A 26,414-nucleotide genomic window follows, 5' to 3' on the forward strand; every position below is an offset into this window, starting at 1 on the left:
GCCATGTAGTACTGCCTGTGCCATCTCGATATTTGACACCCAAATGAGCTTCCGATCACATATCTGCCCCATCACTAAGCTTATTTCCACCTCTGTAACATCACCTGACTCCATCCCTATCTCCCTTCATATGCTGCTGAAACCCTCATCCAGGATGTTATTATCTTTATACTTGACTATTCCAATGCACTCCAAGCCAGCCTCCAACTTTCTACACTCCGTAAACTTGAGGTCATCCTAAACTCTGCTGCCCATATCTTAACTTGTACCAAGTCCCATTCACCCATCACCTTCGTGCTCACAGACCTACACTGACTTTGGATTAAACAATGCCTCGATTTTAAAAATTCTCATTCTTGTTTTAAATCCCTCCATGGCCTCACTGCGCCACCCCACCCCCCCCCCCCCCCTCCCCTCCCTATCACTGTACCCTCCTCCAGCCCTACAACCTTCCAAGATCTCTGCGCTCATCTATTTCTGGCGTCTTGCATCCCTGATTTTAATTGCTCCACCACTGGTGGCCGTGCCTTCAGCTGCCTCAGCCCCAAGCTCTGGAATTCCCCACCGCCCCCCACCCCCCCAAACCTCTCCACCTTTCTACCTCTCTTTTCATGTTTAAGATGCTCCTTAAAACTTACCTCTTTTACCAAGCTTTTGGTCACCTGTCCTATTACCTCCTTCAGTGTCAGGTTTTGTTCAATAACGCTCCTGTGAAGTGTCTTGCGATGTTTTACTCCATTAAAGGTGCTATATGTTAAAGGTGCACTAATAAGTGCAAGTTGTCCACATAAGGTAGGGAGGTGGAGAGCATTAGAGAAAGAATTCCAGAGCTTAGGGCCCAGGCAGCTGAAGGCACGACCGCCAATGTTGGAGTGATTAAAGTCAGGGATGCACAAGAGGCCAAAATTAGATGAGTGCAAGAATCTCAAAGGTTGTGGAGTTGGAGGAGGTTACTGAGATAGGGAGGGGCAGATCCATGGAGGGATTTGAAAACAAGTATGAAAATTTCAAAAGGTGTTCTAGTGAGCCGCATAACTAGGGAAGTAGAGAGGGTTTCAAACTGAATAGTGTGGGCAAGGGATCAAATTCGGGAAGATATGGTAAATCAAGGAGTAGAGACTAGGCAAGAGAGGATATGGGAAATGATAGACAGACTGTGACAGGAAGGGACAGAGCATACAAATGTAAGAGTAAATCAACAGATAAGGCTAGAAGTTACAAAAATAATAAAAAGACAAAACTAAAGACTCTGTATCTGAATGCATACGGCATTCAAAATAAAACAGATGAACTGATAGCGCAGATAGAAATAAATAAGTTCGATCCGATAGCCATTACTGAGACATGGCTGCAGGATAACATAGATTGGGACCTGAATATTGAAAGGTACATGGCATTTAGGAAGGACAGGAAGTTAGGAAAAGGTGGAGGGGTGGCTCTGTTAATTAATGATGGTATTAGCGCAATAGAGTGGGATGACCTAAATTCAGGAAGCCAGGATGCAGCAGCAGTTTGGGTAGAGATGAGAAATCATAAAGGCAAGAGGTCATTTGTGGGAGTGGTGTATAGGTCACCTAATGTTAACCACACTGTTGGATGGGATATAAAAGAAGAAATAATGGCAGCTTGTCAGAAAGGTACAGCGATAATTATGGGGGATTTTAATCGACATATCGATTGGAAAAATCAGATGGGCAGCGGAATCCTAGATGAGTACATAGAATGTTTTCAGGATCATTTCTTGCAATGGTACATTCTGGAGCCAACCAGAGAGCAGGCTATACTAGACCTGGTATTGTGCAAAGAGACAGGATTAATTAATGACCTCATAGTTAAGGTGCCCCTAGGTAGCAGCGATCATAATATGATTGAATTTTACGTTCAGTTTGAGAGAGAGAAGAGTGGGTCCAAGACCAGTATATTAAACTTAAATAAGGGCAATTATGAGGGCATGAAAGCAGAGCTAGCTAAAGTAAACTGGCAAATTAGGTTAAGGGATATGTCAATAGAGATGCAGTGGCAGACATTTAAGAGAATATTTCAGAATACACAGAATGGATACATTTCAGCGAGAAAGAAAACAATTCCAAGGGGGGCATCCACCATCCATGGTTAAGCAAAACAGTTAAAGATAGTATCAAACTTAAAGAAAAAGCTTATAATTGTGCAAAGATGGGAGGCAGGTCAGAAGATTGGACAGAATATAAAAAGCAGCAAAGACTGACGAAAAGATTGATAAGGAAGATAAAATTAGAGTATGAGAGAAAGCTAGCTAGAAATATACAGATAGACAGTAAGAGTTTCTATAGATATTTTAAAAAGAAGAGTTAACGAAGTGAGCGCTGGTCCTATAGAAAGTGAGTCTGGGGATTTAATAATGGATAATAAAGAGATGACAGATGAACTGAACAGGTATTTTGCATCGGTCTTCACTATTGAGGATACAAGTAACATCCCAGAAGTAGCTGTAAGTCAGGAAATGGAAGGGAGGGAGGGACTCAAGAAAATTACAATCACTAGGGAAGTGGTACTGAACAAATTGTTGGAGCTGTGGGCTGACAAGTCCCCGGGTCCTGTTTGATTTCATCCTAGGGTCTTAAAAGAAGTAGCTAGTGAGATAGTTGATGCGTTGGTCTTAATTTTCCAAAATTCCCTAGATTTGGGGAAGGTTCTGTCAGACTGGAAAATAGCGAATGTAACTCCTTTATTCAAAAGGAGTTTATTGCAAGGTGATTGGTTGGTGAGTCACTGCTGTTAGTGCATTTAGATATCTTAAAAAAAGGGGAATTTTTTTTTTTGTTGAGAAAAAACCTCTGGTGATAAGGTGAGTACTACTAAAGTGTTTTTTTAAATTCAGTGTAACTTATTAAGGACTTTAGATTGCAGTGAGTAGAACAAGGCCCCTAGTGTAATTAGTATTTTTTAATTCAGAGAGTAATTAATTAATCTAAGAGTAAGTCATGGCAGGAGAGCTCAGCTCCGTGATATGCACCTCCTGCGCTATGTGGGAAATCAGGGATGCTTCCAGTGTCCCTGTTGACCATTTGTGCAGGAAGTGTATTCATCTGCAGCTACTGGCTAGCCGCATAACGGAGCAGGAGCTGCGGGTGGATTCACTGTGGAGCATCCGTGATGCTGAGGACGTTGTGGATAGCACGTTTAGTGAGGTGGTCACACCGCAGGTAACGGCTGCACAGGCAGAAAAAGGATGGGTGACCACCAGACGGAGTAGTAGGCGTAGGCAGGTAGTGCAGGAGTCCCTTGTGGCTATCCCCCTCTCAAACAGATATACTGCTTTGGATACTGTTTGGGGGGGGGTGACCTCTCAGGGGAAAGCAGCAACAGCCAGGTTCGTGGCACTACGGAGGGCTCTGCTGCACAGCAGGGAAGGAAAAAGGGTGGAAGAGCTATAGTGATAGGGGATTCTATCGTAAGGGGTGCAGATAGGCGTTTCTGTGGCCGCAAATGAGACTCCAGGATGGTATATTGCCTCCCTGGTGCTAGGGTCAAGGATGTCTCGGAGCGGCTGCAGGACATTCTGAAAGGGCAGGGTGAGCAGCCAGAGGCCGTGGTCCATATTGGTACTAACAACATAGGCAGGAAGAGAGATGAGGTCCTGCAAAGTGAATATAGGGAGTTAGGCAGAAGGTTAAAAAGCAGGACCTCTAGGGTTGTAATCTCAGGATTACTCCCTGTGCCACGTGCTAGTGAGGGTAGGAATAGGAGGATTAGGCAAATGAATGCATGGCTGAAGAGCTGGTGTAGGCGGGAGGGCTTCAGTTACTTGGATCATTGGGATCTCTTCTGGTGCAGAGGTGACCTGTACAAGAGGGACGGGTTGCATCTGAACTGGAAGGGGACCAATATCCTTGCGCGGAGGTTTGCTAGTACTACTCGAGAGGGTTTAAACTAATCTTGCAGTGGGGTGGGACCCAAAGTAGTAGTCTCTCCGATGAGATAGTTGAGGCAAATGTAGAGGTTAAAGCAAGCAAGTCCATTTGACAGGCCGGGCAGGGGCAGGACAGGGAATGTGGAAGGTCTGGTAAGCTAAACTGCATTTACTTTAATGCAAGAAGCCTTACGGGTAAGGCAGATGAACTCAGAGCATGGATCGGTACATGGGATTGTGATATTATAGCTATTACAGAAACGTGGTTGAGGGATGGGCAGGCCTGGCAGCTCAATGTTCCAGGGTACCGATCCTTCCGGCGTGACAGAGGTGGAGGTGAGAGAGGAGAGGGTGTTGCACTATTGACTAAGGAGGACATCACGGCAGCACTTAGAGAGGGTATCCCGGGGGGAACGTGTAGCGAGGCCATATGGGTAGAACTTAGAAATAAGAAAGGGGTGATGACTTTGATGGGATTATACTATAGGCCCCCCAATAGTCAGATGGAAGTGGAGGAGCATATATGTAGGGAAATCACAGATAGGTGTAGGAATTATAGGGTTGTAATTGTAGGTGATTTTAACTTCCCTGATATTGACTGGGACTGCCTTAGTGCTAAGGGATCAGATGGGGAAGAATTTGTTAAGTGTGTCCAGGATAGTTTTCTGAAGCAGTATGTTGATGGCCATACTAGAGAAGGGGCTACACTCGACCTCCTCTTAGGAAATGAGGCTGGGCAGGTGGTTGATGAGTCAGTGGGGGAGCACTTTGGGACCAGTGACCATAACTCTATTAGCTTCAAGATAGTTATGGAAAAGGATAGGACTGGTCCTCAGGATGAAGTCCTAAATTGGGGGAAGGCTAATTTCGACGGCATCAGACAGGAACTCTCAAAAGTTGAATGGGAGAGGCTGTTTACAGGTAAAGGGACGTCTGGCAAGTGGGAGATTTTTAAAAGTGAGATAGGAAGAGTTCAGGGCCGGCATGTTCCTGTTAGATTAAAGGGCAAGGCTGGCAAGTTTAGGGAACCTTGGTTGACGAGGGATATTGAGGGTCTGGTCAGGACAAAGAAGGAGGCATATGTCAGGTATAGGCAGCTGGGATCAAGCGAGTCCCTCGAGGAGTATAGGGGATGTAGGACTACACTTAAGAAGGAAATTAGGAGGGCGAAAAGGGGCCATGAGATTTCCCTGGCAGATAAGATAAAGGAGAATCCTAAAAGATTCTATAAGTATATTAAGAGTAAAAAGGTAGCTGGGGAGAGAGTAGGTCCCCTTAAGGATCAGTGTGGTAATCTAGTGTGGAGCCACGAGAAATGGGCGAGGTCTTAAATGAATATTTCTCATCTGTATTTACATGGAGAAAGTCATGGAAGCTAGTGAGTTCAAGGGAGGGAACAGCAATATCCTGGAGCATATCAACATTACAAAGGAGGAGGTGTTGGAGGTTTTGAAGCGCATTAAGGTGGATAAATCCCCAGGGCCTGACCAGGTGTATCCTAGGATGCTATGGGAAGCAAGGGAGGAGATTGCTGGGGCCCTGGCAGAGATTTTTGTATCATTGTTAGCTATGGGTGAGGTGCCAGAGGACTGGAGGATAGCTAATGTTGTGCCTTTATTTAAGAAGGGCAGCAGGCATAAGCCAGAAAACTACAGGTCAGTGAGCCTTACATCAGTTGTGGGAAAGTTATTGGAAGGGATTCTGAGAGACAGGATTTATATGCATTTAGAAAGGCAAGGTCTGATTAGGGATAGTCAGCGTTGCTTTGTGAGTGGAAAATCATGTCTCACGAATTTGATTTGAGTTTTTCAAGGAGGTGACCAAGAGGATTGACGAGGGCAGAGTGATGGACATTATCTACATGGACTTTAGCAAGGCCTTTGACAAGGTCCTGCATGGTAGGCTGGACCAGAAGGTTCGAACACATGGGATCCAGGGTGAACTAGCAAATTGGATACAAAATTGGCTGGTGATAGGAGGCAGAGGGTGGTAGTGGAGGGTTGTTTTTTAGATTAGAGGCCGGTGACCAGTGGTGTGCCTCAGGGATCGGTGGTGGGCCCTCTGTTGTTCGTCATATATATTAATGACTTGGATGTGAATGTAAGGGACATGATTAGTAAGTTCGCAGATGACACCAAAATTGGTGGTATAGTGAACAGTGAAGAAGGTTGTCTCAGGTTACAACAGGATATAAATCAACTGGGAAAGTGGGCAAGGGATTGGCAAATGGAATTTAACGCAGACAAGTGCGAAGTGATGCATTTTGGGAAGTTAAACCAGGGCAGGACATATACAGTGAATGGCAGGGCCCTGGGAAGTGTTGTTGAGCAGAGAGACCTTGGGGTGCAAGTACATAGTTCCCTGAAAGTGGCAACACAGGTAGACAGGGTGGTGAAGAAGGCGTATGGCATGCTTGCCTTCATCGGCCGAGGCATTGAGTACAACAGTTGGGACGTCATGTTACCATTGTACATAACGTTGGTTAGGCCGCATTTGGAGGACTGTGTGCAGTTCTGGTCGCCCCACTACAGGAAAGATGTGATTAAGCTAGAGAGGGTGCAGAAAAGATTGACAAGGATGTTGCCTGGTTTGGAGGGCTTGAGTTATAAAGAGAGATTGGGTAGGCTGGGTCTGTTTTCCCTGGAACGAAGGAGGCTGAGAGGGGACCTGATAGAGGTATATAAAATTATGAGAGGCATAGATAGGGTAGATAGCCAGAGTCTGTTTCTCATGGTAGGGGTGACTAAAACTAGAGGGCATCGATTTAAGGTGAGAGGGAGGAGGTTTAAAGGGGATCAAAGGGGTAAATTTTTCACACAAAGAATAGTGGGTATCTGGAATGAGCTGCCTGAGGAGGTGGTGGAGGCAGGAACAGTAGCAACATTTAAGAGGCATCTGGACAGGTACTTGAATGAGCAAGGCATTGAGGGATATGGAATTAATGCAGGCAGGTGGGATTATCGTCGGCTGTAAGACTCTATGACTCTAAAAAGGGAGGGAGGCAGAAAGCAGGAAACTACAGGCCAGTTAGCTTAACATCTGTCTTAGGGAAAATGTTAGAAGCTGCTTTAAAGACGTTATAGCAGAGCACTTCGAAAAATTCAAGGTAATCAGGCAGGGTCAGCATGGTTTTGTGAAAGGGAAATCATGTTTAACCAATTTATTGGAGTTCTTTGAGGGAATTACATGTGCTGCGAATAAAGGGAAACTGGTGGATGTATTGTACTTTGATTTCCAGAAGGCATTTGATAAGATGCCACATCAAAGGGTATTGCAAAAAATGAAGGCTGCGTTTGCTAACAACGCATCCATTAGGTGGCGCTGTACTAGCACATGCGCAAATGCAGCCTAATCCATTTAAACGTCAAACTGCTGTCAGGATTAAAGATGGGGCTGCTCAATTTATTATGTAAAGCAACTTCAACACATGGCAGCACACAATGGACATGTCTGATACACAAAGAACATTGCGCTGTTTGAAGTCTCATCAGAAGGACAGCACCTCTGACAGTGCTACACACCCTCCATAATTCTGTGAGGTTTCAGTGCCATCCCGCTCTCCAGCCGCTCACTCCCCGCTTCCCCCCACCCCCCCATCCCTCTCTCCGGCCGCTCACTGCCTCCCCTCATCCCGCTCTCCTGCTGCTCAGCCCCCGCTTCCCCCCACCCCCCACATCCCTCTCTCCAGCCGCTCACTCCCCGCTTCCCCCCACCCCCATCCCTCTCCTCTCTGGCAGCTCACTCCCTCCCCTCATCCCGCTCTCCAGCCGCTCACCCCCCGCTTTCCCCCACCCCCACCCCCATCCCTCTCCTCTCTGCCGCTCACTCCCTCCCCTCATCCCGCTCTCCAGCCGCTCACTCCCCGCTTCCCCCCACCCCCTCCCCACTGTCCCGCTCTACGGCTGCTCACTCCCCACTCACCACCCCCCCCAATCCCTCCAGACACTAGCTCCAGGTTACGCATGCGCAGCATCTCAGAGTGCAGGAGACCGTTTGCGCACGTGCACTGATGTCGTCAGCAGGCTGCTGCATTGTCAGGAGTCACTTTGAAAAATAAAAGCTTGTGCTGTCGGGGGTAAACATATTGGTGTGGATAGAAGATTGGCGAGCAAACAGGAAACAGAGAGTAGGCATAAATGGGTCATTTTCTGGTTGGCAAGATGTAACGAGTGGTGTGCCACAGGGATCTGTGCTGGGGCCTCAACTTTTTACAATTTACATCAATGACTTAGATGAGTGGACTGAAGGTATGGTTGCTAAATTTGCTGATGACACAAAGATAGGTAGAAATGTAAGTTGTGAGGAGGACATAAGGAGGCTACAAAGGGATCTATATAGATTAAATGAGTGGGCAAAGACCTGGCAAATGGAATATAATGTGGAAAGATGTGAAATTGTCCATTATGGCAGGAAGAATAAAAAAGAAGCATATTATCTAAATGGTGAGAGATTGCAGAGCTCTGAGATGCAGAGGGATCTGGGTGTCCTAGTGCATGAATCACAAAAGATTACTATGCAGGTACAGCAAGTAATTAGGAAAGCTAATAGAATGTTATCATTTATTGCAAGGGGAATTGAATACAAAAGTAGGGGGGTTATGCTTCGACTATACAGGGCATTGGTGAGACCACATCTGGAGTACTGTGTACAGTATTGGTCTCCTTATTTAAGGAAGGATGTAAATGCGTCGGAGGCAGTTCAGAGAAGGTTGACTAAACTGATACCTGGAATGGGCTGGCTATCTTATGAGGAAAGACTGGACAGGCTAGGCTTGTATTCTCTGGAATTTAGAAGAGTAAGAGACGACTTGATTGAAACATATAAGATCCTGAGGGGTCTTGACAGGGTGGATGTGGAAAGGATGTTTCCCCTTGTGGGTGAATCTAGAACTAGGGGTCACTGTTTAAAAATAAGGGGTCGTGCATTTAGGTCAGTGATGAGGAGAAATTTTTTCTCAGAAGTCTGTGAGTCTTTGGAATTCTCTTCCTCAAATGGCGGTGGAAGCAGATCTTTGAATATTTTTAAGGCAGAGGTGGATAGATTCTTGACAAGCAAGGGGGTGGAAGGTTATCGGGGGTAGGTGGGAATGTGAAGTTATCAGTTCAGCCATGAACTTATTGCATGGTGGAGCAGGCTCGAGGGGCCGAGTGGCCTACTCCTGCTCCTAATTCGTATGTTTGTAAAATTGCAGCATTGCTTAACCTAAAGCCAATGTAGGTCAGTTAGAACAGAGGTGATGGGTGAATAGGACTCAGTACAAGCTAGGACCTGGGAAACAGAGTTTTGGAGAACCACAATTTTACGGAGTGTAGAAAGTGCGAGGCCGGCTGGCTCTTTGATACAGCTATTCATATAGTCCCACTCCCCTGATCTTTCCCCATAGTCCTGCAATTTTCTTGCCTTTTAAAGTATTTATCCAATTCCCTTTTGCAAGTTACTACTGGGCCTCTGTTTAACATCGAGAACAATCCCAGTATCTCCACAGAATTGAAGTCCCTCATCTCCAGTATCATTATTGGTTAATCTTCTCTATCCCCTCTCCAAGGTCTTGACAGTACAAATCAGCTTGAACTGGCTAGAAGAATATAGGTCTTCCTCTTTAGTGAACAAAGTGTTGGTGTGACTCACCTTGAGGTCTCAATGTGTATTTTTATGCCATGTTTTTATTCAGCTAGCTGCTTGTAACAGTTTTTGCTGGATTTCAGTTTGTGTTTTAACTGTTCTGTCAAACTGCAAAATGTATTTGTTGCAGATGTAAAAGGGAACTAGGTAATCTCATGGGCAGATTTTGGCAAAAGGTGGTAAGAACACAGAGGTGGAGGAAGAAGAATTCTGACCAAAGAGATCATCGCTGGGGTTCATATTGGACTTTTTAAAAATAAAAGACAGTGTAACTGAACAAGGATCCACACACACACATACACATACACAGACACACACACACACGCACACACACACGCACACACATATACACACACACACAGACAAGTCAGGACATGCCACTGATGTGGTAGCCTGGGCTGCTACAGCATCAGATAGCCTGTCTACAACCACTCTCATGGAATATGTGTGAATGATTTCCTTTTTGCCTTTTGCCTTATCAAGATACAGATATCACATCTGTTGCTGGTATACACCTAAGACCCCCCACCCCCTGCTGAGAGCAGGATATGACCACATATAGCCATGATGGGATTGATAAGGCACTGAAACCCAATCTGGTGACCCAATTTGAGACATCACCTTATATGTCGAGGGACCAGGGTGAGAAAGGGATGTAAAGCTCAGAAGGGCATTGTTGCTGCCACTGGGATGTGTGACATGGTCAGTCACAGGAAGTCATGCGGAAGAACTCATTCAGCGGATCTGACCACCCGGGAATGAGCTCGTGTACGCGGCTCTACTCAGCAACTAGTGTTGTAGTATATACTGTTGCTTGGTGAATTTATAAAGGTGTTTCCGCATCAAGTGGAAATTGTATCCAAAGTTTGTTACGTGTGATGGATACTCAGTACAGGGTCAGGATCTTAGAAGGAAGTGAGACCCCTGTCTAAGGTGTGATGGATACTCAGTACAGGGTCAGGATCTTAGAAGGAAGTGAGACCCCTGTCTAAGAGTCTTACAGCATTCATCATCGGTGAGCAAACTGTCGGTGTGACTCACCTTGAGGTCTCGATGTACGATTCCCATCTGATGACAATGTAGAACAGCCTCCAGGATCTGTTGAATGCAGTGACTGTAAAATAAAATCCAAGGAGAAGAAAAAAGAGAAAAGATTCATGACTACACGTGTTACATAACATGACAAGTATTAGCTAGACTGGCTGTGAATTGGCCTGCTGTTATTACAGAATCTTACAGCACAGAAGGCAGCCATTCTGCCCATCATGCCTGTGCCAGCTCTTTGGTAGGGCTATTCAATTAATCTCACTTCTCTGCTCTTTCCCCATAGCCCTGCAATTTTATTTCCTTTCAAGTATTTATCCAATTCCCTATTGAAACCTATTATTGAACCTGCTTCCACCGCCCTCTCAGATAACGCATTTCAGAGCATAACAACTTGCTGGATAAGAAAAAGTCCTCATCTCACCCCTCTGGTTCTTTTGTCCATCACGCTAAATCTGTGACCTCTTCTTATCGACCTTTCAGCCACTGGAAACGGTTTTTCCTTATTTACTCCATCAAAACTGTTTATAATTTTGAACACTTATATCAAATCTCCCCTTTCACCTTCTTTACTCTAAGGAAAACAATCCCAGCTTCTCCAGTCTCTCCACATAACTGAAGCCCCTCATCTCTGGTATAATTCTGGTAAATCTCGTTTGCACCCTCTCCAAAGTCTTAACATTCTCCCTAGAGTGTGGTGCTCAGAATTGAACACAATTCTCCAGTTGAGGTCTAACCAGTGTTTCATAACTATTGTCATCCCTTTGAAGCAAGAACTGAACTGTAGATCAATGACTCGTGCCTTAATATCAGCTTTTGTACTTGTAGCATGCAAGAGTAACAAGGTTTTGGTTACGGGCAGATGTATAGTACTGCGGGATGGGGGAGGGATGAGGATTAACAGAACCATCCTCACTCTGTAGACAGGCATTAATTTCATTTACAATGATCACACCTGGCAGCTTAATTTGCACTACTTTGCACACTGCTTAACATATTCATCTACAATTGATGACAAAACACTAGTTAGGCCTCAGCTGGCTTATTGTGTTCAATTCTGGGCACCACACTTAGGAAGGATGTCAAGGGGGTCTTAGAGAGGACACAGAGGAGATTTACTGGAACAGGACCAGGGACTTCAGTTAGGTGGAGAGATTGGAGAAGCTGGAGTTGTTCTCCTTGGGGCAGAGAAGGTTGAAAGGATAGATGTGTTCAAAAATCATCTCGACTTTTGATAAAGTAAATAAGGAGAACCTGCAGAAGGATCGATAAGCATTGGATACAGATTTAAGGTGATTGGCAAAAGAACCAGAGGTGACAAGAGGATAAAAAGTATTTGCTGCGAGTTGTGACGATCTGGAATACACTGCCTGAAAAGCTGGTGGAAACAGATTCAATAGTAATTTTCTGAAGGGAATTAGGTAAATACTTAAAGTGAAAAAGTTTTAGGACTATGGGCAAAGGTCAGGGAGGGGGGGTGGGGGAGTGAAACTAATGGGATAGCACTTTCAAAGAGCCAGCACAGTGCAATGGACCAACTGGCCTTCTTCATGCTGTTTTATTTATGATTCGAAGCGGGCTTCCCTCCCAATTAGCCCAGTAAAAGGATGCTAGAGGCATCAACAATAAAATTCCTGAACTTTGAAAACTATCAGGGCAGGGAATAGGGTTGCCAATTCTGGCTAAATGTATTCCTGAAGGTTTCATCATATAACCACCCACCCAGTCAAACAGCCATTTCCCTCCCCACCTCCAATACCTTTGCAACAAATAAATTTATGGGAAAAAAACGAACACACCAGTTTTTTTCTAATTCTCCTGTAGAACAAAGAACAAAGAAAATTACAGCACAGGAACAGACCCTTCGGCCCTCCAAGCCTGCGCCGATCCCGATCCTCTATCTAAACCTGTCGCCTATTTTCTAAGGGTCTGTATCTCTTTGCTTCCTGCCCATTCATGTATCTGTCTAGATACATCTTAAAAGACGCTATCATGCCCGCGTCTACCACCTCCGTTGGCAACGCGTTCCAGGCACCCACCACCCTCTGCGTAAAGAACTTTCCACGCATATCCCCCCTAAACTTTTCCCCTCTCACTTTGAACTCGTGACCCCTAGTAATTGAATTCCCCACTCTGGGAAAAAGCTTCTTGCTATCCACCCTGTCTATACCTCTCATGATTTTGTGCACCTCAATCAGGTCCCCCCTCAACCTCCGTCTTTCTAATGAAAATAATCCTAATCTACTCAACCTCTCTTCATAGCTAGCGCCCTCCATACCAGGCAACATCCTGGTGAATCTCCTCTGCACCCTCTCCAAAGCATCTACATCCTTTTGGTAATGTGGCGACCAGAACGGCACGCAGTATTCCAAATGTAATTTTTCTTTCCCGGGTCTTTCGCCCACAGCAATGTCCAGGAGATTGATCTTTAATCCCTGGAGACTCCAGGGCAAACCTGGAGGGTTGGCAACTCCAGCAGGGGGTTTTGCTTTGGAACAGTGGGAAGATTCTGCAGCTGGAGTCGAGTTTCCCCTCTTGCCTGTCAGGTGCACACCCTGCATGATCCTTCTTATGTGCAACACCCCAGCAAGTCCTAAAGTTCAGTTTAAAAAACAACTTATTACAAAAATGTGCATTCTGGTCTCCATATTATAAAAAAGGATGTGACAGGAGATGGTGCAAAAAAAGATTTACAAGAATGACACCAGAGCTGGCAGGTTATAATTATTGCTAAATTAAACCTGCTGGGAGCTCTTTTCTCTAGAAAAGAGATGACTTGAGGGTTGACCTTTAAGATAACGAGAAGGTTTGATAGAGAAGATGTTTCCAATTGTGTCCAGAACTAGAGGCCATACATATAAGTTAGTCACTAATAAATCCAATAGGGAATTCAGGAAAAACTTCTTTACTCAGACAGTGGTTAGAATGTGCAATTTGCTACCTCGTGGAGTGATTGAGAATTGGATAGATGCTTGAAAGGGAAAAGATTGCAGGAATATCGGGAAAGAGCCGGGAAGTGGGACTAACTAGGTCGCTCTTTGACGTTGCCGGCACAGACTCAATAGGCGAATGGCCTCCTTCTCTAATCTATGATTCTATGAACCAGTTCAGCACATGAGGATGAAAGGAATAGAAGAATATGCTGACAGGGATGGATGTGTGGAGCATATATGCTGGCATGTACCAGTTGGGCCGAATGGCCTGATTCTGTGCTGTGAACTCCATATTATGGGATGGTGATGTGACAAGTTTCGTTGAAATGTAGCTTGCCTGATATTTCTGCCCCCACTTGCCCTCCATGGGAGAGGGGATTGGACTCCCAGGAAATGCTGTAGATGGCGTGAACAGGCGGCCTCGCACTTTATGTGAATGAGCCTCCCCCTGTGATTTGGGAGAGTCAAGGTTGGAGCAGACTGGGTGGTAGGTTGCAGGAACCTCAGGCTGATATATTGCGAAGGGAAATCAGTATAGCTCCTTTCCTCCAGTCAGTCGATAAAAAGGGAAAGATTTCAGTGGGAGTTTTCATTCAAAAGCTCATGTATTTATAAAACAGGGATTGTCTCCTTAGAGCAGCAAAGGTTAAAGGGAGATTTGATAGACATGTTCAAAATCCTGAGGGGGTTTTAGTAGAGCAAGTAAGGTGAAACTGTTCCTAGTGGCAGGAGAGTTGGGAACCAGGGGACACAGATTTAAGAAGATTTAAGGCAAATAAACCAGAGGTGAGATGAGGAGAATGTTTTTCCACAGTGAGTTGTTGTGATCTGGAATGCGCTGCCTGAAAGGGTGATGGAAGCAGATTCAATAAGAAAAATGGATAATACTTGAACAGTAAAATGTTGCAGGGCTATTGGGAAAGAACGGGAGTGAGACGAATTGGATAGCTCTTTCAAAGAGCTAGCAGAGGCAGGATGGGCCAGGTGGCTGATGTTTCGATGTTCCTGAATTTTGCTACTTTAACACCATTAACAGTCGTTTGGACAAATGGGGATTAATTAAGGAAAGCCAGCATTGATTTGTTAAGGGCAGATAATGTTTAACTAACTTGCTGGAGTTTTTTGATGAAGTAACTGAAAGGATTTACGAGGTACTGCGGTTGATGTGGTGTTCATGGACTTTCAAAAGGCATTTGATAAAGTGCCACATAATAGGCTTGTCAACAAAAGATACAGCCCATGGAATAAAAGGGACAGTAGCAACATGGATACAAAATCGGCTGAGTGACAGGAAACAGAGGGTAGCAGTGAACAATTGTTTTTCAGTCTGGAGGAAGGTATATAGTGGTGTTCCCCAGGGGTCAGTGCTAGGACCCCTGCTTTTCTTGACATATATTAATGATCTAGATGTGGGTGTACAGGGCACAATTTCAAAATTTGTGGATGACACAGCTGTGAGGAGGACAGGAATAAACTTCAAGAGGATATAGACCGGCTGGTGGTATGGGCGGACAAGTGGCAGATGAAATTTAATGCAGAAAAGTGTGAAGTCATTCATCTTGGTAGGAAGATTGAGGAGAGGCAAGATAAAATAAAGGATACAATTCTAAAGGCGTGCATGTGCACAAATCATTGAAGGTGGCAGGGCAGGTTGAGAAAGCTGTTAATAAAGCATACAGGATCCTGGGATTTATAAATGGAGGCAAAGAGTACAAGAACAAGGAAGTTATGATAAACCTGTATAAACACTGGTTTGACCGTAACTGGAGTATTGTGTCCAGTTCTGGGCACTACACTTCAGGAAGAATATGAAGGCAATAGAGAGGGTGCAGAAAAGATTCACAAGAATGGTTCCAGGGATGAGGAACTTCAGTTACGTGAATAGATTGGAGAAGCCAGATCTGTTCTCCTCGGAGAAGAGAAGATTAAGAGGAGATTTGACAGAGGTGTTCAAAATTTAGGGGGGGGGGGGGGGTGCTAGCCAGAGCAGATAGGGAGAAACTGTTCCCATTGGCAGAAGGATCCAGAACCAGAGGACACCGATTTAAGATAACTGGCAAAAGAACCAGAGATGACATGAGGAAAAACGTTTTTGTGCAGTGAGTGCTAAGGATCTGGAATGCTCTGCCTGAAAGTGCAGTGGAGGCAGATTCAATCAAGGCCTTCAAAAGAGAATTGCACTATTACCTGAAGAGAAAAGAAATTGCAGGGCTACGGGAAAAGGTAATGGGACTAAGTGAGTTGGTCTTGCAGAGAGCCAGCACAGACACGATGGGTCAAATGGCCTCCTTCTGTGCTGTAAACATTCTATGATTCTATGATTGAGACTCCTTGGTTCCTCAGCCACTCCACTGATGCCAATTGTAGGCAGGTGTCATACTTGGCCCAGAAAGGCTTCATTCAGTGTAATGGCTTCAGAATCTTGAACCACCCTTGGAGCAAACCTGGAGCTTCCGAACCCAGAGACAAGCTCTACCAGCTGGGCGCTGGCACCTATTCTATCCAAAAGAGATTTCCAGGGGTGAGCTGTGTCAGAGACAGCATGGGGAAATGAGAAATAATTGGGCAAGAGTGCAAATGCATCAACCTCCAAACTGTGCAGCTGAAGGAAGGACATACCTGGCATCAGCCTCACTGTAGTATTCACGAGCCACAATGTCTTCAAACAGCTCCCCACCAGTTATTCTGTGAAAACAGGCAAAGGTGGATTCATTAACCACATGTCTGGAACACAACTCACAAAGTTTTACACAGTTACAAACTATTTGCAGCACAGAAACAGGCCATTCGGCCCAATAAGTCCATGCTGGTGTTGCTCCTCTTAACCTTCTTCATCTAACGCCATCAACATAACCTTCTATTCCTTTCTCCCTCTTGTGTTTATCCAGCGCTAGCGAGCTCCACATTCCCATCACTCTCTGAGTAAACAAATTCCTCTTGAATTCCATCCCCCCCATCCCCCGCAAGAATAACAATGGCAGCTTGCACTTACATAGCGCCACTGACATAGTAAAACGTCCCAAGGCATTTCCGCCTCCATGTATCGGCTGTTCCTTCAGTGTCGCTGGGTCAAAATCCTGGAACTCCCTCCCTAACAGCATTGTGGGTGCACCTACACCACATGGACTGCAACGGTTCAGGAACATACAAATTAGGAGCAGGAGCAGGCCATTCAGCCCCTCGAGCCTGCTCCGCCGAGCATATTCCGTGAATGAAAAAAAAGTGTAAAAAGTAAACAAAGAGGCTCAAGGAATGTTGGTCAGACCCTATCTGGAGAATCGAGCTCAGTGTTGTGCTCTGAACATCAGGAAGAATGTACTGGCCTTGGAAGGGGTGCAAAGCAGATTGAAAACACCATCAACTTGCATTTATATAGCATCTTTAACACAATAAAGTGTCCCAAGTGACTTCACAGGATTAACAAATTTGACCTGGAGCCATGTGAAGAAGTAATGTGATCAAAGAGGTAAATTTTAAGGAGGGTCGTAGAGGAAGGGTGAGAGTTAGAGAGGCAGAGCAGTTTAGGGAGGGAATTCTAGGGTGGAATTTTGTGCTCTGCGGCAGGTTTGGAGGTGGGGAGAGCCTAAAATAGGGTGGGATGCTGACATTTAGTCTGGGGTGGGAAGGCCTGTGAATTTTTTTTAGATTAGAGATACAGCACTGAAACAGGCCCTTCGGCCCACCGAGTCTGTGCCGAACATCAACCACCCATTTATACTAATCCTATATTCCTACCAAACATCCCCACCTGTCCCTATATTTCCCTACCACCTACCTATACTAGTGACAATTTATAATGGCCAATTTACCTGTCAACCTGCAAGTCTTTTGGCTTGTGGGAGGAAACCGGAGCACCCGGAGAAAACCCACACAGACACAGGGAGAACTTGCAAACTCCACACAGGCAGTACCCGGAATCGAACCCGGGTCCCTGGAGCTGTGAGGCTGCGGTGCTAACCACTGCGCCACTGCACCCGCCAACTGAAGCCTTTAACTGGATAATTAACCCCCAAATAAGAGCCTCTTCCAGCCACAGCCGTGATTGCCCAGCCGGTGGGCGGCCCTGTAGCTAAACGGGAAGCACGGCACAAAAAACCGTGTAGGCTGCTTACCAGCTCCGGGGGGTCCTCATTCAAAGGCACTTGGTGTCTGAATGAGGGACCCGGCATCAGGAAGGGGGAGGCTCATAAACCTGAAACGTTGGCCAGAATTTTATGCCACCCCAGTGAGCTGGATGATGGCGTAAAATGGACCAGGAGGCACCGGGGGGCCTTCCCGACATGCTCCCGCCTCCTCCCCACTTTACATACGGTGGGGGGAGGTGAAAAACGGGCTGCCCACTCCAGGACAATCAAGGCCCTTAAGTGGCCAGTTAACGGCCACTTAGGGGCCTTCGCCCGCCTCCACGGGGATTTTACCCATGGCAAGCGGGCGTCCTGGAGCCGGGAACAGCTGCCCGGTGAAAGTTGGCAGCCTCTCAGTGCCCCGGGATGGGGGTGGGGCCCGACAATCGGGCACAGGATGCTTGATTGAGGGTTGCCCCCTCTTCCCCTACCACCCCCAGGACCCAAGACACCCCCCCCCCTTCCCCCCAAATGACCACCCTTGCCTCGCCGGGGCCTAACTGATTACGGCGAGGCAACACAAACTTACCTGAAGTCCTGCCTCCATGTCCTCAGCTGGGCTGCAGTCCCAGCAGTGGCCACCGCTCCTGGTGGCGCTGCTGGGTCTAAGAGCTGCCGGCCTGATGATTGGCCAGCAACTCAATGAGGCGGAACTTCCTCTCTCAAGCCGGTGGAAGTCCCACCTCTGAACAATTAAAGACTGGGGACCCGTAAAATACGGGACTGAACCCCAGGCTGGGCGGAAGGGGGTTCGCCATTGACTTTTACATCAGTGGACAGCTGCCCTCCGCCCGATGTAAAATCCAGCCCCTTAACTCTGTTTCTCTCTCCACAGATGCTGCCAAAACTGCCAAGTATTTCGAGCATTTTTCTGTTTTCATTTTATGAGATTTTTAAAACTGAGGCACTGTTGGAATAATAGTCAGTGAGCCCAGGGGTGACGGGTGAAAGGGACGGTGCGAGTTATATAATTTACCATGACATAAAGGGTTAAATTATGGGCCTAGAATCCAACAAGTGCACCTGTGCTAGGGCTTGGCTTGTATTCTCTTGAGTTTAGAAGATTGAGGGGTGAACTAATCAAAGTGTTGGAAACAATAAAAGGATGAGGTAGAGTAAACATGGAGAAACTATTTCCTCTGGTGGGAGGAGTCCAGAACAATGGGGTATAATGTACAAATTAGAGCCAGGCCGTTCAGGGGTGATGTCTGGAAGTATTTCTTCACACAAAGGGTACTGGAAATCTGGAACTCTCTCCTTCAAAAAGATTGTGGATGCTTGGGGTGGGAGGGGCGTGGGGAGGGGGGGTGTCAATAGAAAATTTTCAAGACTGAGCTAGGTAGATTTTTATTGGGTAAGGGTATCAAGGGATGTGCAGCCGAGCAGTTGAGGTACAGATTAGCCATGACCCAACTGACTGGCCAAAAGGCTTGAGGGGCTGAATGGCCTCCTCCCCTGCACAAATTTTGCTCCTTGTGCTTAAGTCCCAGGATCCATCGATGGTGGGCGCATGGGGAGAGATCACCTGACTTGTGAACAAGCCAAATGTGTGGAAGATTATCCAGCCTATGCACCCTCCCCCTCATCATGTGCTGGGCCTCAGTGCTGGGCACTCTTTACAAGACACACTTCATAAACCTGCACCAGGACAGATGGGGAGATGGGAGAGAGAATCAGCAGTTCAGCAGGCAATCAACCTCCAATGGATCCCGAGTAACAAACTGCTCAAAGGTGTTAATTAAACTGTGAAAAGGATCCTGGACCTGAAGTGTGTATCTTACCATTCCCCGCCTGGCAGTATTGCACGCACTGTGAGGCCGTGCTGTTGGGATCACTTTAAAATGAGCTGTCTTTTATCTGGTCCTGCTCTGTGCTGAGTTAGTTGAGCTACCCGGGTGGCAGCTGGAGCCTGTATGTTGGCATCCATGGCTCTTAGACAGATTGTTCTAGGTTCAAGTTCCAGAGACTTAAGTAGAAAAATCTAGGCTGAGACTCCAGTACAGTAATGAGGGAGCACTGTCAGAGGAGCAGTACTGAGGGAGTGTCCTGCACTGTCAGAAGAGTAGTTTTGAGGGAGTGCTGCACTGTCAGAGGTACTGTCTTTCAGCTAAGACATTAAACTGAGGCCTTTCAGGTGGATGTAAAAAGATCCCACAGCCATTATATGTCGAAGAGCAGGGGAGATGGCCTAGGGCTAATATCAATCCCTCAATTGGCATCACTAAAAACAAAATTATCTGGCCATTGAACATATTCCTGTTTGTAGGAGCTTGCTGTGCATAAACTGACTGCCATGTTTTATACATTACAACAGTGAGTACACTTATTAAAATAACTTCACTGGCTGTAAAGCACTCTGGGGATCCTTGGACTGTGAAAGGTGCTATATAAATGCAAGTCTTTCTTTCTTGAGAAATAGATCGGATAAATATTCAAAGGATGAGATTGCTTGAGGGCTGCACTAAGAAGCTTCAAGTGCACATGCCTCATTGCGCATAAAATATTGTTCATTTCTTCAATCATTTCTCCATGAAACAGTTGGATATGCAAGTTTGATTATTCAACGTTCTCTCAAATATCACAGATCTGCCTGATTCCTGGATGTGATTTATTTTGGTCCTTTTGTTTAACCTGACACTTCACTTTCAGTGAATTTTATTCTCTTCAAGATGATGGATGATAGTGCTGAAGAATAGAACATTTTAATATTTCAGCCTTCAGTCACTTCAGTAAAGTTTAGATACAGAGTAAAGCTCCCTCTACACTGTCCCACCAACTGCTCCCAGGGCAGGTACAGCATGGGGTTAGATAAAGAGTAAAGCTCCCTCTACACTGTCCCACCAAATGCTCCCAGGGCAGGTACAGCATGGGGTTAGATACAGAGTAAAGCTCCCTCCACACTGTCCCACCAAATGCTCCCAGGGCAGGTACAGCATGGGGTTAGATAAAGAGTAAAGCTCCCTCTACACTGTCCCACCAACTGCTCCCAGGGCAGGTACAGCATGGGGTTAGATAAAGAGTAAAGCTCCCTCTACACTGTCCCACCAAATGCTCCAGGGCAGATACAGCATGGGGTTGGCTGCTGCCTTGTTGGAGGTGCTGAGTGGTTAACGAGGTTCAGCTGACTGTGGCTGTGTGCAGTGGCTGGAAGCTGTGTGACTGCTGCAAGAGGGAGAGACTGACATTGAAAGAAAGGTTTTTCCACATTGGCAACAAAGGAAGGCGGAGAACTGGAAGCTTTTCTGTGAGTTTGTTTCACATTGAAGTATTTTTCATTGATTGTTGGGGGTGGGGGAAGAAGAGAACTGAAGACCTTGGGTGGGGCTCTATTGTTCAATAGGGAGCTCCTGTGTTTAACACCTTTGGATAGGAAGCTCCTTCCCCACCCCAACTACTGAGCTTGGGACAGCTGGAGCTGTCCAGGTGAAGAGACTTATTATCTCAACATCGAAAGAGGCGTGTGCCTGGGCAACATGCAGCGAAGATATCGCCCCGCCCTCCCAACTGGAAGATCAGCTAAAAGACATATTTTTTTGTAAATACCAACAAAGGCTGATTCCTCCTGGCCTTCCTCTCCCTTAGCCTCTTCCCCTTTGCTATAATCCTTTAAGTGTTTGTATTTTTGATTTCTTATTGTATTTACTTTTTTTTTGCTCTCAACAAACAGTGTGTGTAACTCTTCTACCCCATGACTTCTCAGTCCTCTCCGGTGGCGGGGCCCTCCTATGTTGCAGCAGCTGTAGCAGCTGCTCCTGTGGCCCCGTCACCATTTAAAATCTTGACATCAAAGCATGGGGTGAAGAGTTACACCCACCCAAACATGACTATTGAGGCTTGTGTTAAGGCATTGGCCGAGGTTGTCGGCCCCTCGGCCATTGTGGCAGCCTCAAAGATGAACAGGAAAGCTGTGTTCTTCCTGAAGACCGGACGGGTGGTGTCCCTCGCCCTGAGTATGGGGCTCATAGTGGGTGGGACTTTCCTGCCAGTGGACCCTCTGGGGTCCACTGTGCATGGATAATGTTGTCAAATGTCCCGCCCTTCATTCCTGATGTGTTCCTCCTCCCCCACCTGCACCAACTGGGGGAGGTGAGGTCGGGGATCACCCAGCCCTGCTCGGACTTTGGGAGCACATCCTCCGACATGTCTACTCCTTCCGCCGCCAGCTATTTATGCAGCTGGAGCGGGAGGAGGTCTTGGAAGGCCACTTCAGTGTGGAGTTCCAGGGGATGGCCTACTGCATCTTCTGGACCTTGGACGGGGCGCGGTGCCATGTCTGCAAGGGGGTGGGGCGTGTTCATAAGAACTGCCCCAACCTCCCGGCCGCCAACTCCAACTCGGCGGCCCAGGGTGGCGCCAATGCACCTCCTCCCACTCCCTCTATACCTTCTACAGACACCACACAGTCAGTTCCAGAGGCTGTGATTTTCATGGCCTCCGGCGGGGAAGGGAGTGCCCGTCTGAGTGGAAGGAAGGCGTGGGGAAAATATAAACACTGAGAGGCGCGTCCCCTGGACACCATGCCACAACCCGAGCCTGAGCTCAGCCCAAGGCCCACTCCCAGGGAACCCACCTGCCCCTGGGCTGGGCTCAAGCTCAGGGTAGCTTAAAAAAAAAGGAGGGTGTGGAGGCGGGGGCCTCTGATGACATGGAGGTCTCTGAGCCTCCACACCCAACTGGGAAAAAGAGGAGAAGGCACCCCTCCACAGAGGTGGTGCAGGGCCCTCTGTTGGAGGGCAGCTGTCTCTTGGTTCGGGTCCCCAGGTTCCCCCTGCCACCACCAACATCAAGGCTGCAAACCTGGGCAGGAGCTCCCTAGCCCTCAGGATGGAGGGGAGGGGGAGGCCCCTGTACATGCAGCTCCTCCTGTAGGAGCAAGTGGAGCTTGTGGTGGGGGAGCCTGGGGATGCTCCTGGAGAAGACTCCCAGTCTGCCACTGGGTCGTGGGAGTGGGAGTGGAAGTGGAAGGCCCCAAAGGGTCAGTCCTCCCAGCCAAAATCCACCACCAACCAGGAGACACCCGATCCGGTAATAATTGAAAATTTTGCCCCATCTGCTGGGTCTATGGGCACTGGCGGGGCAGGAGATGGCCTCCTCTCTCCGGCTCTGGCTGGATTTCTGGAGTTGGGCACTTCCATCTCCCTGGACCACTCATTGGCCTGGGGTCAGAGGTGGAGGGGGGTCCTGAACCGCTGGTACCCACAGGCTCCAGATCCATTCTAGAACCCAGAGAGGACTCCTCCGCAATCGATCCTGGGGGCGGGATCGTGTTAGAGGCGGGACCAGCTGGCGCGGCCGGGACACCCGCCCCACAGTGTGTGGTGGGTGTGTCGGCCGCTGGCGACGACGACCCGGAGGAGGATGGGGACTCGTTGTGGGGCATGGAGGACGATCTTGATTCCATCACCAGTGAGGTGGTGGAGTTCCTTGTGCCTCCCACCGAGTCTCCTCTCATCCCCACGGCGGAACTCCGGGATTTCCTCGCGGCTTGCAGGTGTTGCCGCAATAAAGTTCAGTTGGCCCTCGGCCGTTGGTCGAATCTGGCGCTGATCATCCAGTCCGTCCGTGCCGCCCTCAAGAAAGCAGGGAAGGGCGCGGGCGTGAAACTGGTTGAGAGGCACCGATTTAATGCATTCCTCAATGGGTTGCTGGGGGAGTGGAGGGCCAGGTGCACTTCCGCTCCCTCCTCACAGTGAGATGTTGGTGACAGTTTTTAAGTACCTTTGACATGAAGATAACCATAGCTAGCCTCAACATCAACGGCAGCAGGGGGTCTCACCGCAGATCTCACAATCTCTCGGTCCTCAGGGAAGGGAGTTATGCGGTGATCTTTCTGCAGGAAACCCACACTGTTCCGGGAGACATCGCCACCTGGAGTGGCAGGGTGGGGTCTACATGAGCCACCTCACCCCTATTTCTAGTGGGGTGACAATCCTGTTGGCCCCGACTTTTCAGCCGGAGATCTTGGGGGTCAAGGAACTAGTGCCGGGCCGCTTGCTCCACCTCGCCGTTCGCCTGGGTAGCGTGCCGCTCCACCTTGTGAACGTGTACGCGCCCAGGCCTGGCGGGTTGCAAGCGTGCTTCTTTGAAGAACTGTCTGCCCTCTTGAGCTACATCGATAGTGCATCATCCTTGCGGGGTTTTTTACTGTACCCTCAAGGTGGGGGATCGCTCCGGTCCCCAGCACAGCCTAGTGTAGGCGGAGAAGTTGAGGGGATTGATCAGCTCCCTCAACTTGGTGAACGTCTGGCGGTATCTCCATCCCGACTCCAGCGGTCTGGAGGAGGAGGGTCCCAAATCGACCGCCTCTACTTTTCGCAGGCGTACGTCTCCCACATCTCGGCAGCCTCCATGTGGCTGGTGCCGTGCTCGGACCACCACTTGGTGTGGGCGGAGTTCATTCCGCTCCGCATGCGGGCGAGGTCCGCGTACTGGCACTTTAACAACCGGCTGCTGGAGGAGGAGCGATTCCGGGACTCGTTCCGTCGATTCTGGGCTGACTGGAGAAGGAAGCAGGGGAGCTTCCCCTCCTTGAGGCCATGGTGAGATGTGGGAAAGACTCACATCTGTGTCTTCTGTCAGAAGTAAGTGAAGGGGTCGACCAAGAGGCGAGAAGCCAAGATCGGGTGCCTAGAGAGGGAGGTGCTCGACTTGGAGTCCTGCCTCGGTCATGCCATTGTGGACCCGGCCCTGTGGCAGGTGTACAAAGAGAAGGGCCTGCTAAGGGACCTGCAGCTCAAAGGGTCCTGAGGCGTGTACGTGAGGTCACGGATTCAGATCCTGGAAGATTTGGACCGGGTCTCACCCTTCTACTTGCTAGAAAAATGGCAGGGGTCCTTAAGCAGCTCGTTGAGCTGCTGGCCGATGACGGATCCTCCAACACGGATCCAGAGGGAATGGGCCTCCTGGTCCGTACTTATTACAGTGCGTTGTTTTCTCTTGATCCGTCCAGCGAGAACACGAGCAGAGTTTTGTGGGAGGATCTGCCGCAGGTCAGCCCAGAGGGCATCGAAGGATTGGGGGCTCTGCTCACGGTGGCAGAGCTGACCGGCGCCCTCCACCAGCTCTCGAGGGGCAAATCCCCGGGGCTGGACGGGCTGACTGTGGAGTTCCTCAGGGCATTCTGGGACATCCTGGGGACGATTACGCGCAGTTCCTGGGGGAAAGCCTGGTGACCGGGGAGATGCCCCTCTTGTGGCACAGGGCGGTCATCGTCCTGCTGCCGAAGAGGGGCGATCTCCGCTTGCTTAAAAACTGGCGTCTGGTCTCCCTCCTCAGAACGGATTACAAGATCTGTGCCCGGGCTATGTCTGGGCTCCGTGCTGGCCCACTGATCCACGCCGACCAGTCCTACATGGTCCCGGGCTGGTCCATCCAGGACAACATCCACCTGGTCCGGGACCTGATCCATCTTTTGCAGAGGACTGGTCTGTTGGTCGCCTTTCACTCCCTTGATCAGGAGAAGGTGTTCAGCAGGGTGGATCACGAATACCTTTTCGGGACACTGCGCGCTTTCGGACTTGTGGCCCGGGTCCCACTTTTATACGCCGCCACAGAGTGTCTGGTCAAAGTTAACGGGGCCTTGACAGCGCCCCTTCGCTTTGGGAGAGGAGTGCGTCAGGGATGCCCCATGTACACCATCTGCGTGGAGCCGTTCCTCTGCCTGCTTCGCAGGAGGTTGACAGGATTGGCTCTGTGCGAGCCGGCCACACGGGTCGTCCTCTCGGCTTATGCCGATGATGTGCTCCTCGCGGTCACAGATCCCGTTGACTTGTGGAGGATGCGCGACTGCCAACAGACCTTTTCTGCTGTGTCCTCCGCAAGGATCGATTGGGAGAAATGTTCCGGGATCCTGGTGGGTCAGTGGTGATGGACCCCCTGACACCTTTTGTATGGAGCACCACGCACCTCCTCTATCTGGGAGTCCACCTTAGCCCCACTGAGGAAGCCTGGCCGGCAAACTGGCAGGAGTTGGAGGACTGCTCCGAGTGCTTTCCTACAGGGGCCGAGCGCTGGTCATAAATCAACTGGTGGCCTTGATGCTGTGGTACTGGTTGGTCACTTTGGCCCCGCCCCCTGCTTTTGCCACCATGATCCAGAAGAAACTTGTCGATTTCTTCTGGGGCAGGAGGAAACACTGGGTCTCTGCCGCGGTTCTGAGTCTCCCGATCGAGGAGGGCAGCCAGTCGCTGGTGTGCGTCTGCACCCGGGCTGCGACTCTCCGCCTTCGGACCCTGCAGAGATAACTGTATATCGAGTGTCCTCCCAGATGGAGTGTGCTGGCGATGTATTTTTTCCGCCAGTGTCACTGCCTTCAAGACGACACACAGCTCCTGGTGGAGTCCATTAGCCGCGCGTCTCTGAGGGAGTTGCCTGTCTTTTACAGGGATCTATTCAGAGTCTGGAACATGGTCGCCTTCAGTCAGGGTGCTCCCCTGCCAGCCGAGTAGAGCGCCTCGGCTGTCCGTGCGGCCGGCTCCAGGGATGGACCGACAGGCGGAGGAGTAGCCGAAGCCCCTGGGACGCCCCTCACTGCGGGTGATGAGGGGGCTCGGGGACGCGGAGCACTTCCGGCTGAGCTGACCCCCGCTTGGCCGGAACTGTTCATCGGACCCAGGCCTCAAAACCCACCTCGGGAGCCGGTCCCGCACAACCCAAGCAGCCTCTCGGAAATGCCCTCCGTGCCATTCCAATCGGCATGGAGGGGTTTCCTGTATGGGCTGCTCCTGCACACTCTCCACTTCCTCGCCCTCGTCAGCTGGCCAGACACGCCCTGGCGGTCCGTGTTGCCATCTGGCGGCGAGT

The 26,414-nt window shown here is 48.7% G+C and overlaps 1 protein-coding gene across 1 annotated transcript in view; it reads right to left on the minus strand.

Annotated features, from left to right (window-relative positions):
• Positions 1 to 26,414, minus strand: part of LOC137376052 (calcium/calmodulin-dependent protein kinase type II subunit alpha) — a 292,806-nt gene that overhangs the window by 72,535 nt on the left and 193,857 nt on the right. The window contains exons 5-6 of the mRNA XM_068044036.1: positions 16,108 to 16,173; positions 10,553 to 10,625 (exon numbers count right to left, since the gene is read on the minus strand). Coding sequence (XP_067900137.1) covers positions 10,553 to 10,625; positions 16,108 to 16,173 — 139 coding nt within the window. The remainder of the gene's footprint in view (positions 1 to 10,552; positions 10,626 to 16,107; positions 16,174 to 26,414) is intronic.

Source organism: Heterodontus francisci, chromosome 12, assembly GCF_036365525.1.
Source record: "Heterodontus francisci isolate sHetFra1 chromosome 12, sHetFra1.hap1, whole genome shotgun sequence".
Classification (NCBI taxonomy): domain Eukaryota; kingdom Metazoa; phylum Chordata; class Chondrichthyes; order Heterodontiformes; family Heterodontidae; genus Heterodontus; species Heterodontus francisci.